Source organism: Muntiacus reevesi, chromosome 2 (assembly GCF_963930625.1).
Source record: "Muntiacus reevesi chromosome 2, mMunRee1.1, whole genome shotgun sequence".
Classification (NCBI taxonomy): domain Eukaryota; kingdom Metazoa; phylum Chordata; class Mammalia; order Artiodactyla; family Cervidae; genus Muntiacus; species Muntiacus reevesi.
The window spans coordinates 120495011-120507785 of NC_089250.1; the positions used below are offsets into that span (position 1 = coordinate 120495011).

General features: G+C 55.2%; 2 protein-coding genes across 2 annotated transcripts; both read left to right on the forward strand.

Moving 5' to 3' along the window:
* Positions 1–220: 220 nt before the first annotated feature.
* SNCG (synuclein gamma) lies at positions 221–4824 on the forward strand. Its single transcript, XM_065919926.1, has 5 exons — positions 221–437; positions 1243–1284; positions 1605–1732; positions 4333–4404; positions 4652–4824. Exons 1-5 carry the CDS (start codon positions 317–319, stop codon positions 4670–4672), a joined length of 384 nt encoding a protein of 127 aa, XP_065775998.1. The 5' UTR covers positions 221–316; the 3' UTR covers positions 4673–4824.
* Positions 4825–10460: 5636 nt separating this feature from the next.
* Positions 10461–12775, forward strand: ADIRF (adipogenesis regulatory factor). Its single transcript, XM_065919927.1, has 3 exons — positions 10461–10640; positions 12318–12380; positions 12583–12775. Exons 1-3 carry the CDS (start codon positions 10580–10582, stop codon positions 12687–12689), a joined length of 231 nt encoding a protein of 76 aa, XP_065775999.1. The 5' UTR covers positions 10461–10579; the 3' UTR covers positions 12690–12775.

The window sequence follows — 12775 nt, forward strand, 5'->3', positions numbered from 1 at the left end:
TGAGGGGCAGTGATGGATAAGGATGTGTCCAACCTGCTATGGCCCGTCCAGGGAGGGCAGGGGACAGGAGGGGAGGCTGGAGCCAGCATAGGCCCAGGGGACCCTGGGAGAAGGTGGGGACAGGCCTGCTCCCTCCCTCCCTCCTTCCCCGCCCCCACCCCTGGGCTGGCCAGGCTCCCATCAGCCGCTGCTGCATCATCAATATTTCATCGGCGTCAATAAGAGGCAGCCACAGGGACAGCGGCTGCAGCAGCACTCGAGCCAGCACCAGTCACAGTTCGTCTGGGGAGTCAGACTCCCATCCCTGCCCGCCGCCATGGACGTCTTCAAGAAGGGCTTCTCTATTGCCAAGGAGGGTGTGGTGGGTGCCGTGGAAAAGACGAAGCAGGGGGTGACGGAGGCGGCTGAGAAGACCAAGGAGGGTGTCATGTATGTGGGTGAGTTTGGGCGTGGCAGAGCCCGGCAGGGAGGGGCAGCCTAGTGGCCGCTCAGTTTCCTGGACTGGACTTTATCCCCAGATCCCAGGGAGGCATTTTTGGGAGGGATGAGGACTCCTGGGCCCAGAGGACCCCCACTCTCCTGTACACCCCATTGTCTGTCTGGGCCTCTTTGGGGTTGAGGGGTCTCTGGGGCAGGACAGCAGGAAAGGCACTTAACCCTCAGACACGCCTGTTTGTGCGTACACAAATGCATACACCACTACACACCAGCACCCCCCACCCCAGTATCACCCACAGCCTCTTGACTCAGATAAAAAGTCACACTGGAGCCCTGGGCTGAGCAAGCAGGTACTCAGCAGCCAGGCCATAGGTCCCCGCCCTGCCTAGAAAGAAGGGGTGCCTCAGGAGAGATGAGATCGACCCTCAGCATCCTGGCCAGGCTCCCAAGCCCCCTCCCCCATCAGCTCCTTTCAAAGGGGAGGCCAAGCTGATGACTCAGCTCTTGACCCTATCAAGCCCGGCTCCAAGGCCCAGGCCACACCCACTAGAGGTCCATCCACCAGACCCTACCTCAGGCCTGATCTCTCTCATCCCTGCATCCTGTCCTGTCCACTTCCCATCCATCCCTTTCCTCCAGACACGGCAGGAAGTGGCCTTTGAAAGGATGGCTGGCCCCCAGACACCATCCTTACTCCCCACCGACTCTGCAGCTTGTCCAGCTGTTCTGTGGTGTGTTTGCCTTGACCACTCCCCTCCCAACACCTGGAGTGGGCTTGGGCTGACGCCTCCATTTCCTCCATAGGAGTCAAGACCAAAGAGGGTGTTGTGCAGAGTGTGACTTCAGGTGAGGTGACCCAGGGCCAGGGGACATGGAGGGTGGGACATCCAGAGACTTTTGCACCCGTCTACTAAAGGCCCAAGCCGGGAGCCCTCTTTCCCCCCTTGTTGTACTAGGATCCAGACCTCCAGAATCTGGAGGTAGGCCCAGGGTGGACCACCTGATCATTGTCAGAGCTTCCCTGGAGTCAGAAAGAGGACAGCCTAGGTCTCCAGTAGAGCCAGAGTTTTCAGTGCCCAGGGAAAGGGGTGCTCTGGCCTGACTTGGGCAGGCCAGAACCGGGTTGGGTGGGGTCAGGGCCAAAGCCTGCCAGATTCCTCCCACAGTGGCTGAGAAGACCAAGGAGCAGGCCAATGCCGTGAGTGAGGCCGTGGTCTCCAGTGTCAACACTGTGGCCACCAAGACGGTGGAGGAGGCGGAGAACATTGCAGTCACCTCTGGAGTGGTGCGCAAGGTGAGATCCGGCCCCTAGCCCGGGGTCCAGGGAGGCCAGCTGGGGAAGAAGCATTATCACCCCACTAACATACAAGGCGGAGAAGGCCATGGCACCCCACTCCAGCACTCTTGCCTGGAAAATCCCACGGATGGGGGAGCCTGGTGGGCTGCAGTTCATGGGGTCGCTACAAGTTGGACACAACTGAGCTACTTCACTTTCACTTTTCACTTTCGTGCATTGGAGAAGGAAATGGCAACCCACTCCAGTGTTCTTGCCTGGAGAATCCCAGGGACGGGGGAGCCTGGTGGGCTGCCGTCTATGGAGTCACACAGAGTCAGACACGACAGAAGCGACTAAGCAGCAGCAGCAATGTACAGGGGAACAGAGACTTAGGGGCCCTGGTCTATGCTTGGTGTTGTCACATCCCGGGAACCTCGCAAGCACCCCTGTGTGTGGGGCAGTGGGGAGCCCAACTGGAAAGTGAGGCTCAAAACCACACCCACCTGATGGTGCTCAGCATTTAGGAGACACATTTTACTAGCCAAAGCAGGGTCCTGTGAGCCCCATGTCGTGACAGGCAGCCTCCCGCAGGCAGTGGACACCAGATCAGAGCTGCCAAGTCACCACCTACCCAGAGTCCAGCCTCCCTCCAGAGCCTGCTGAGCTGGGCCACCTCCTGCAAGGAGGTGCAGGGAAGCAGCGCCCCCTGGTGACGAGAAAAGAGTGAGGTTCTGACCACACCCTCTGCCTCTGTCTTTGTGAGCATGTGTACGTGCCTGGGCGCCTGTGCCTGGTCTGAGTTCACGTGTGTGTGTGCTGGGCAGCGGAGAGCACAGGGGCAATTTTTTGGGGCAGCCTGGCTTCAAAGTCTATGCTCTGAAGAGAGACTCTGAGTGAGAGTCAGGAGGAGATTGTGGTGGGAGCCGGTTCATTTTTGGGGCAGGAGGTTTTCCTATTCCAGAGATGAGCTGTTCCCAGCTGTGTAAGCAGATGTCGTTTAGAAAGTTCCACCCAACTGGCACAGGCCCCTAGGGGCCAGTGGAGTCCTAGGCACCCAGCACTAAGAATCCCTGGAGTAGATTAGTGGAAGGGTAGGTGGTGACCCTGCCTCTGGCTTGGGACAGCACCGAGGTCATAGGATCGCCAGACTCTAGGAGCAGGCAGGTGCCTCCTCTCCTAGTTCCCAGCTCTTATTAGCTATATGACTTTGGGAAGCTACTCAATTTCCCTGGGCCTCCATTTTATCAGCTGTAAAATGCTTGTTGGGGGCGTGTGCTGAGTATCCATCCCACTGGCCTGTGATGATGCAGGGAAACAGACCCTGTGAAGCAGCTTTACCTCGCTTATGGCGAGTACACAATAGAAGGAGGTGACTGTATCATCATTATCATCAGTGACCCCAGGTAGGACCCAAATGTACCCCCCAGGAGACCCCAGGCCCCTCCCTCACCCACCCCCCAGCAAAAGAGGCCTTAGAATGGGGCCAGGCTGCCCCCAAGGGCTCTGAGCAGAAGCCTGGGCACTCCTCTCTGACTTTGGAGGAGGGCTGGTGAGTCCTTGGCTACCTCAAGGGAGATATATCCTGGTGACGTCCCCAAACCATCCATGACTCACTGTCCAGTGAACTGTAGAAGGATGCAGCACTGCCCATCTGTCTGACTACTCATGCCCCTGGCCTCATGCACCCACCCTGGGGCAGCAGGACTAGATACGTGGCCACCTGTACTTTGTCTGAGGAGCCTGCCCCAATTCTGGCTGCCTCAGTCCACCAAAGGGCAGGATGTCATCATGGTAGTACTGAGGTGGCAGGATCCTCAGAGGTAGGTGCTGAGCCCAGGGTCCAAACCGATCACCCAGTCTGGCCCCAGCTGTCAGTTATCACACGACCGCCCCAAGGCAGGACGCCATCTCAGGCAAGGGTCTGGTTGGGTGTAGGTAGGTAGAAGGAGACAGGAAGTGGGAGAGGATTATATAACCCCTGCTGGTCCCACCTGAGGGACCAGCCTGAGCCCACTGCCCATTCAGGAGGCAGGGAGAAGGAAAGAGGGAGGCCCTCATGCTACTGTGGATAGGGTTAGGCCTGGAGCAAGCTAGACCTGATCCCTGTAGGCCCCACGGCTTTGATCTCTGAGGCTTTGAGTTGAATACCTGGCCTCTCTGGCCACCGGGTCCCCATGTGAACAGTGGTAACATGCCCTTCCTTCCAGGGGTCTTTGAGGATCACAGTAGGAGAAGGGTGTATGGTCATGTGATTCAGGAACACTGAGGGGGGGGTCAGGCTTAGGGCTTCAGAGGCCACTGCCCACCCCACCCACATCACTAGGCTTGCTCATGGAGGAGGACCAATCAGGGACTGTCAAGGACTCACTGTTAGCTTCTGGGGGTGAGGCTGGGCTCAAGGATACTTGATACTCCCCGAAGGCCTTGGCATCATCACACAGAGTCCCCACTGGGAATCCTTACATGAGGTTCTATCACCTCCAAGGCCCGTCTGGCCTTCACACCTCCCTCCCCTCCGGCCCTCCAGGTACAGTGATGAAGACCTCTGTTCTTTGAGGTCAGAGTGGTGAAGCTCTGCACCCTCCACCTGGTGCCACATCCCCTTTGCTTTTCCACAGGAGGCCCTGAAGAAACCTGTCCCCTCACAGGAGGATGAGGCAGCCACAGTGGAAGAGCAAGTGGCTGAGGAGGTAGGAGCTGCACCTCTGGGGTAACACAGGAGTCCCTGGGCAAGTTGCTTCCCTCTCAGGGCCCCAGAACCCACAGGGGAGCCTCCTGACCTTCAGCCCCCTGAGCCTGAGTGTGAGATCCCCTCATGAATAGCCTCCTCAGGGCAGAGGGGCATAGATGACACCCTTCCTCCCCCCTCCCCAAGCCAGGGTAACCACTGAGATGTGGAGCCCCAGAGCCATATGTGAAAGTCACTGTCTCTTCCAGACCAAGAGTGGGGGAGATTAGAAGGCTGCCATGAGCTGCAGAGGCCTTGAGGAGCATGCCATCCCCTCTTGGCACAAGGAGTGTCTGGTCCTGGAGTATGACCTACAGAGCTGCCAGCTCCCCACACCCTCCTCCAGCTCCCCACAGACCCATCCTCCCATGCTACCACCACCACTGCCTTCACCTCCCTACCTTATCCCTGCCCACCACCCTCTGATCTTTCTGACCCCACAGATGCTGCTGTGAATTTTTTTTTTTTATGATTTTAATGATTTCAAATAAAACTCAAATCCCCACTGTATACCTGCTCATTCTTCTTTCTGTTCTGCCTTATTCATGAAGATGCCCCCTGGACCCTCCCAGGAGCTGGGCCAGGTATGCTACAGGGACACACTGGGCATTTCTAGCACCTTCTGAGAGCACACAGTGCCTTCAGAGACTCCCCTACCCGCCACCCCCCCCCCATTGCCTTTTAACATGGAGGTGGCGGCCCTGCTTTTTGGATCCTGCAAACAACCTCAAGAACATGCTGTCTGCTGGAGCATGAGACCAGGATGCCCCAGGTTTTGAGCTTCGACTCACCCTCCAGGGATGGACCCCACTGATGACAGGGGGTGAGGATGGGCTTCCTGGGTCCTCCTGGAGTGTGTCCTTGAAGCCAGTTGTCCTTCTGGGAACAGGGACACCTAGCACCCCTCCCTGAAGCAGATAGTAACTTTCAAAGATGTGAAGTCTAAACTCATAGCAAGGACTTTTTGCATCCTCCTTGGCAAAGAGGGACACGACCCAGAGTTCCTCCCTCTTGTCCCCACCCAGCCTTGAGCTCCCTACCAGGTTGGAGCTGGGCTTTCCCTTCCTTCAGCAGAGTCCTGTCAAGTATCATTAGAAAACACAGAAGTACAGAACAGACTTTTGAACTCTGTGGGAGAAGGTGAGGGTGGGATGTTTCGAAAGAACAGCATGTATATTATCTGTGGTGAAATAGACCACCAGCCTAGGTGGGAGGCATGAGTCAAGTGCTCGGGCCTGGTGGGCTGGGAAGACCCAGAGGAATCGGGTGGAGAGGGAGGTGGGATGGGGGACCGGGATGGGGAATACGTGTAACTCTATGGCTGATTCATATCAATGTATGACAAAACCCACTGAAAAATAAAAAAAATTTAAAAAAAATAAAAAATTTAAAAAAAAAAGGGAAAAAACCCACAGATACAAAATTAAAAAAAAAAAAGAAAACACAACAATTGAGAGACAGGAGCGGAAGCATCCGCCTAGAGAGAAAAAGAGTCAAAATATTTGTTGAGCTCCTCCCAGGTGTGGGATACTGTACTAAGTGCTTTACCTCCTTTAATCCTCAAAACTAATTGTTAGCATGTCCCTAGTTTCACCGAAACTGAACTAAGAAACAGAGAGGTTAAATAACTTGCTGCAGGGCACAGAGCTAGGAAGCTGGGGCCTGGCAGAAGGCCAGGTGGCCTGACCCCAGAGCCACACAGCTGATTCGCAGCATGCTCTGCTACGTCCACCCAGACCGTGTGGGCTGCAGTGGCCTTACAGCAGATGCCACCATCTCCAAGATTTCAAAACAAGCTGAGTGGTTGTTGTCCTACATGAAAGACTATGGACATTATGCCCTGGAGTCTCATTCAGAGGTGGCTAAGTGGAGAGCAGGGTTCCTTCTCCTTTAACACCCAGTTTGGGCCCAAAGCACCCAGGTCTCCAGCTCTGGTTGGGGGCGCTGAAGCTTGAGTCCATACCTAACCTGCTCATCCTCCCTCTGTGGTGGAGAGCAGAGGTCAAGGGCAGCCCTGGGGGCTGTAAAGCCAGTCAGACAGCTGAGCTTCATTGTATCCCAGTTCACCAGTCATGGGCATCCACTGCTGAGGAGGCAGAAAGGAGCAGTGAGCTGCTGGTCTCCCAGCCGTGCAAACCCTACCATGGGAGGAGTGAAGGGTCTTGGAGAGGCACAGGGCGGTCAAGGGTGTTCCTGCTCCCAGGTTCAGACTGCTCATCAGCAGGCCTGTGCATGCCCCAGGAAGAAGGCCCGAGGGGCTGGGTGTGCCTGAGAGAAAGCGGAGGAGACAGGTCCTCTCAGGTAACTGCAGGAGAAGGATACCAGATGGGGCTCCTGGGGTCCCGACACCCTCTCCTCTACTGAAGGAACGTGGAAGGGTCCCTGCTGCTTGTCCCAACTCCCACCTCCACCCCCAGACACATATTTAGGACCTGTTCCTGTGATCAAACAACGAAGTTGTCTGGTCCAGGAAGCTTCTTCCCCATCCCATGAGCACCTGCCGTGTGCTTTACTTTTAAGCCCTCTGTTATGTGCTGTGAGCTCTGTGGGGCTGTATCTGACTTCCCTAGAGGAGTAATTGTTCTCTCCCCATCCCTCTCCTCCAAGAAGCCTCAGGTGACCTGTCTTGGTAGGTGGCAATTGTAATAAGAGAACACACATATGAGACTTGTTTTAGTCGCCACAAGATGAATAGACCTATGCCCCAACCCGCCAGAATCTTAAAAGTTAATAGAGGGCTTGACTGGAGTCAGTCATATATTTGGGCTTCCCTGATGGCTAAATCGGTAAAGAACCTGCCTGCAATGCAAGAGACACAGATTCAATCCCTGGGTCAGGAAGATCCCCTGGAGAAGGAAATGGCAACCCACTCCAGCATTCTTGCCTGGGAAATCCCATGGACAGAGGAGCCTGGCAGGCTACAGTTCATAGGGTAGCAAAGAGTCAGACACGACTTAAGCAACTTAGCACACATGAATGCGGTCATATATTCAATTCAAGAGGGTTTCAACAACATCTTACTCTCTCAAGACTGTGTCCTAAAAATGGCCACTAATGTGGGATTTGTAGTCAGGACATACATTCCAAGGGCAGGGGAGAGGGTGAGGAGCCGCTGACTGTGCAGGTCCGGCTCACAAGGCAGCCAGTGGTTACACCCTCTTGATGACCTCCTCCAACATTGCTACAACAGATTTTTCAGTCATCTTCTATGTATCAGGTGAGGCGTTTGACTCTAAGGAACCAAACTAAGCAAACTAGATATGGTTTCTTCAATTGCCCAGAATCTTGGAGGTGTTGGGGAAGAATAAATCTTCCTTTACCTTTCTAGGTTCTTCTGGCTGGTCAAAGAATTAAACTGACATGAGACAGATTGACAGGAGAAAATCAAATTTCAATAGCATGTATACATGAGAGACCAAAAAAAAACTGAGTAACTCATCAAAATGGCTGAAACCTTCACCTAAAATATCATCTTTAGCTAAAGACAAAAGACGGTGTTGGGGCTAGTGGTTTGGGGAGGAAGGCATTTGACATGAAGATGGAAAGCAAGTGTTTGGTAAACAAATGTTTGCTGGGCCTTGTACAGACAATGGGACACAGAGAGGATTTTTAGCAAATTGACTTTTATCAGTTTCTGCCTGTCTACATACCTAGTTCATGTTCTAGTTATCCATGGTGATAGTTCTATTACTGTAACAGATCCTGTAACTTAATTCTTTAGGTAACTAAGGGGAAAGGTCAAAGTTTCTTCCTGAGTCTTTTGGGCTTTGATTGTTTTTAGCTTGAAATAACCTGCATTTCAAAGAGACATTTTAGAGTGGCAAATCTTGCTTCCCTGCAGAGGAAAGAGAGAGAATTTGACAAGCAATGACACTGAAGTATGGTGTCATGTTAGGGAAATACAGAGTGCTACAAGGCCCAAACTGGGATGCTTCATTTAATCTGTTATAGGGAAGTCTTCCCGGGTTGTGATATTTTTGATGAAACTGGAACGATGAGTAAGAATTAGCAAGATTAAAGGACCCGCCATTCCCACCCTCCCCAACCATGGACCCTCAGCTGAGTGTCAGGCATCCATCAGCCCATTTAATCCTCACCATAACACCCTGGGGGAGATTCTGTTACTGTGCCCCCCACCATCAAGGATTGAGGCTTGATGAGTCTCAACCTTGAGACACTGAGGCTCAGAGAGATGAAGGAACTTGCTCTAGCGCGTATGTGAACCAAGGGGTCTGACTTCAGTGCCTGCTGCTTTAGAACCACTCAGCTGTCTCCTATCACCTGCTTGGGCAGCCTCCCATAGAGGCTGCTGCCTGTCTCATTCTTTGCCCACAGGGCCTGGTGCCAAACAGCATCAGCAGCTCAGCAATGAGCTAACTTGGAGCAGTGTAAAAGGTCTTCCTGGCTAAAGGGATTAGTGGTGGTTTTTCAGGAGGGCTGGCAGGCCTGGGGCAGGGGCTGGATGAGAGCTCTCCAGAATACTGAAGAAGAGTCAGGTGGACTCGCTGCGCCTTGACCCTTAGAGCTCAGGGCTGGACCAGGCTCCCAGCAGGGGGGGATGGGCACAGGGCGGGGCAGTTGCTTTGTTAGTCTGTGTTTGGTTTCCCTTCCCCCCACCAAATCTCCGTCCCCCTAACCAGATCTCAGGGCCTGCCCCTTCCTCTGGCCCAGAAATCCTCCATTATTCAATTTCTCATGTGTGTGTGTTCTCCAGATACCCCCACACCAGAGGCTGACCCTCCATGACCTAGTCACTCCTCCCTACCTATTAGAGGCAGGGTGTGGGCCAGTTGAGGGGACCTGAGTAAGCGGGGACTTCCCAGAGCTCCAAAATAGGGGGGACTCCGATAGACGTGCAGAGACGGGCCCAGAAAGGGTTAATCAGAGAGCAGCCTTAAAGAGGGTCCAGCCACAGGCTGAGGGGGTGGCCTCCAGGCTCCAATGGCCAACTCAAGTGGAAGAGCGCTGGGTGGGTGGTGGCCTGACCTGCGGCCTTGAGCATCAGGATTCATTTTGTTGTCCCTGGGATCCCTGGCTGCCCTACTGACACGCCAGTCACTAACTGCCCTCCGTCCTCCGAGGCCCTCCGGCCATCCCTCAGCCCCTCGCGCTCAGTCCCGGGAAAACTGACTTGAGCAACCTGCAGCTAGGCCGCTCCCTTACTGGTCTGGAGTACTTTCCGCTCAAGCCCTGGGGCTTTGGTGACCAACAATGATTTCCTTGCCTGGGCTGGACACACATGGACGGCCCTTTCTGTTACTCCCCCTCCACTTGGGGCTGTGTGGTCCCCAATCAGCGCCACGTGGTCTCCAGTGACTGGCCTCAATGGATGGAGGTGGGACTTACTCCACAGTCTCCCCACTGCACTACCCCCCCATCCCACCCCGTCCCAGCAGCAGTTGGGCGATGGCATCTGCCAGTCTGCAGTGTCCAGGCTGAGTGCGTGGGACCCGCTGGTTTGGCCTTGGTCAGGGCCCTAGGGTTTATAACCCACCGACTCAGACTTGAGTCCCTGCCATGTGAATTTTGGTGAGACCTAAATCACCCTCTGTGCCTCATCTTCTTCCTATAAACTACTAACAACTCCCATTCCAAGAGCTTGTTGTCAAGGTTACACAAGAAAGGAAGCGTTTGCTCAGCGCCAGGCACAAAGTAAACACTTAATAAAAAGCAGCTGCTATTAATTACAACTCCACCTGGTGCTGATCCCCACCTCCCTCACCCCTCCCAGGATGGGGAATCCTCAGGGTCAGGGAGGAAAAGTCGCGCCCACCCGGTGGAGGAAGATTGGTGCGCCCCCTGTGCCCCCAACCACTGTCCCGATCCCTGATCCAGCCCCTCTGCAGCCCTGAGCCCCTCTTCAGACACTAGCTGGCACACCTCCCCGCTTTCCCATCACGGTCTGCCTGAGGCCAGGATGTGCTTTCGGGCTGGAGGGTACTGGAGCAGGGCCCGGTCACTCCCCTGAGCCCGAGTGCTGGGAACCGCCCCGCGCCCCCTCCAACCCCCCTTCATGCGGGGAGGGGCGGGCCCTGGGGCGCCTTAAAAACCAGAGCTGGCGCTCGGGTCGCAGCCTCTTTGAGCAGGATCCAACGTCGCTGCGGCTACCCTTAACCACTCGCAGACCCCCCGCAGCCATGGCCAGCAAGGGCTTGCAGGACCTGAAGAAGCAAGTGGAGGGGGCGGCCCAGGAAGCCGGTGAGAAGAGAGCGCGATGCGGGCACACCCGATGGAGGCGGGGGTTGGGGGGCGCAAGCCAGGGGACTGTGCAGCCGGAAAGTCGAGGGGGTGGGGTGGCTCCGGCTAGGAACGGCTCTCTCTGGAGTTGCAGGGACCTGGCAGGACGCCCACCCCGACCAGCCCAGGAATGATGCCTTGAGGCAAGGGGGAGAACAGCGGTGCCTGGGCGGGGTGAGGCATTGGGCATTGCCAGAGCCAATCCGAGGAGGCTGTGAAGGCGGGGAGTGGCCCCACCTGGGCCCTTAGGGGAGAGTGAAGAAAGTCCACAGGGAAATCGGACTCCTGCCACCCAGCGGATCTCTGCCCGCCAGGGTCCCAGAGGCCCATAGAACCAGGATGGGATGAGGGAAGCAGCTCCAGATTCCCACTGGGCTCTGTTTTGAGCACTCCTCCCTTCCCCCCAGTACTAATTTCCTCTTAAGTCCTCACCCAGAGGATCTTCCCACCCTCAAGCGGCCGAGGCAGGTCACTAGTCTTAGTCTCTGTCCCCAGCTCTTTCCTCCTTAGACCTGAGTTACACACCTGGCAGGAAGGGGTGAAGATGGACTGGGGATTAGGGGGTGTGAGGAGACTCTGGGCACACCAGCAGCACCTGTTCCAGTTCCAGCTCAGCCTCCCTTGGCTCCCAATCAGTCCTATGCATATCCCAGTCAGCAGACAACACCTAAACCCACCCCTTCCTTCATCAGTGCCCTAGGAAAGCGAACAGTTGCTCCCCTAGGCTAAAATGGTAGCAAGAAGCCTCTGTTTACAGCACCCTTCCTTCTGGGCCTCACTTTTCCCATCTGTAGGCTGAATGCAAAGGCTCCTTCCCTGTGGTCTTGACTGTGCTATGTCAGACAAGGAACCCAGGGACTTCTGTGAGCAGCAGATCCAGGGCCTGCCTGACCCCTGTGTACCCAGCCCCCAGGGTCTGGGTAAGGTAGGCCCTTTACTGTTTAGCAGCGAGGATGGGTTAGATCGCTGAAGGCCAGAGCACCTGTCTGCCTACCCAGCAGGTGGGACACATCTGAGCTCCTGGAAACCCTGTTCTCCATAGGAATAAACTCTGGTATAGAGGAGATGGCCTGACCTTGGAAGTTTCACCTATTTCCTGCACTTCATTTCCTAATGCCTTAAGCTGCCTGCCCATAGAGGCAACTGGCAATCATTGCTTGTGTGCCCTCTGGGGAGAGGCACAAGAGAGAGGAGGTAGTGAGAATGCCTTGCAAAGTAGAAGTCCCAGTGGTGGGAATTCAGGCATTTGGGCCAAGCTTCTAGGGGAGAAGTTGCTAAAGGGGGCAGGGTTCTTCCTGGGCCATGCCCAGCCGCAGCCCAGATGCCAATTCCAGCCTGGCCCTGCCCTGCCTTCCTTCCTCTGTTGGATATTTTCTCAGCAGTCCTGAGGATCACAAGGGAAGCAAGCCAGAGGGGAGGAGCCCAGAGTTATAAATAAACAAAAATAATACCCTGGAGTCATGGAAAGGGCTCATGCCCCTCACTGACTGAGCGGCCTTGGTCAGAGGACTTTACCTTAATGGCATCCATCCTTGGGCATGTAAGACAGACCACTCTAGAGAACAGATGAGGTAGGCAGGTGGAGCCCCTGTGGTTAATGGTATCTCAAGAGCTAAAACCCACATCTCTCTGTTCCAGTGACTTCGGCCGGAACAGCGGCTCAGCAAGTGGTGGATCAGGCCACAGAAGCAGGGCAGAAAGGTCTGGTGGGGCTGGTGGGCAAGAGGGTGGATAGCCCCAGCATACCTCCATACTCCACCCAGCCCTTGTCCAGACACACTCTCCTCTGCAGACCCTCTATCCTCACTGCATCCTGGGGAGGGAGCCCCAGGGGAGGCTAACCCCTGCATGGCTGTGGTTCCCCGGGGTCCCGCCCTCAACTGCTCTTTCCTTCCTTCCCCAGCCATGGACCAGGTTGCCAAGACTACCCAGGAAACCATCGACAAGACTGCTAACCAGGCCTCTGAAACTTTCTCGGGTTTTGGGAAAAAATTTGGCCTCCTGAAATGACAGAAGGGAGACATGGGTGACTCCCTTCGAGGCCCAGAGCTCTGGCAGGCTCTTGGTGGGCCACCTGATTAAAGCATATATTCCTA

Excerpts from the sequence above, each read along its gene's own strand:
- SNCG (XM_065919926.1), top strand. The coding sequence starts at position 317 with ATGGACGTCTTCAAGAAGGGCTTCTCTATTGCCAAGGAGGGTGTGGTG. Across the intron at positions 438-1,242 it reads GGAGGGTGTCATGTATGTGG|GAGTCAAGACCAAAGAGGGT; the intron begins GTGAGTTTGGGC and ends TTTCCTCCATAG. Across the intron at positions 4,405-4,651 it reads AAGAGCAAGTGGCTGAGGAG|ACCAAGAGTGGGGGAGATTA; the intron begins GTAGGAGCTGCA and ends TGTCTCTTCCAG.
- ADIRF (XM_065919927.1), top strand. The coding sequence starts at position 10,580 with ATGGCCAGCAAGGGCTTGCAGGACCTGAAGAAGCAAGTGGAGGGGGCG. Across the intron at positions 10,641-12,317 it reads GGGGGCGGCCCAGGAAGCCG|TGACTTCGGCCGGAACAGCG; the intron begins GTGAGAAGAGAG and ends TCTCTGTTCCAG. Across the intron at positions 12,381-12,582 it reads CACAGAAGCAGGGCAGAAAG|CCATGGACCAGGTTGCCAAG; the intron begins GTCTGGTGGGGC and ends TTCCTTCCCCAG.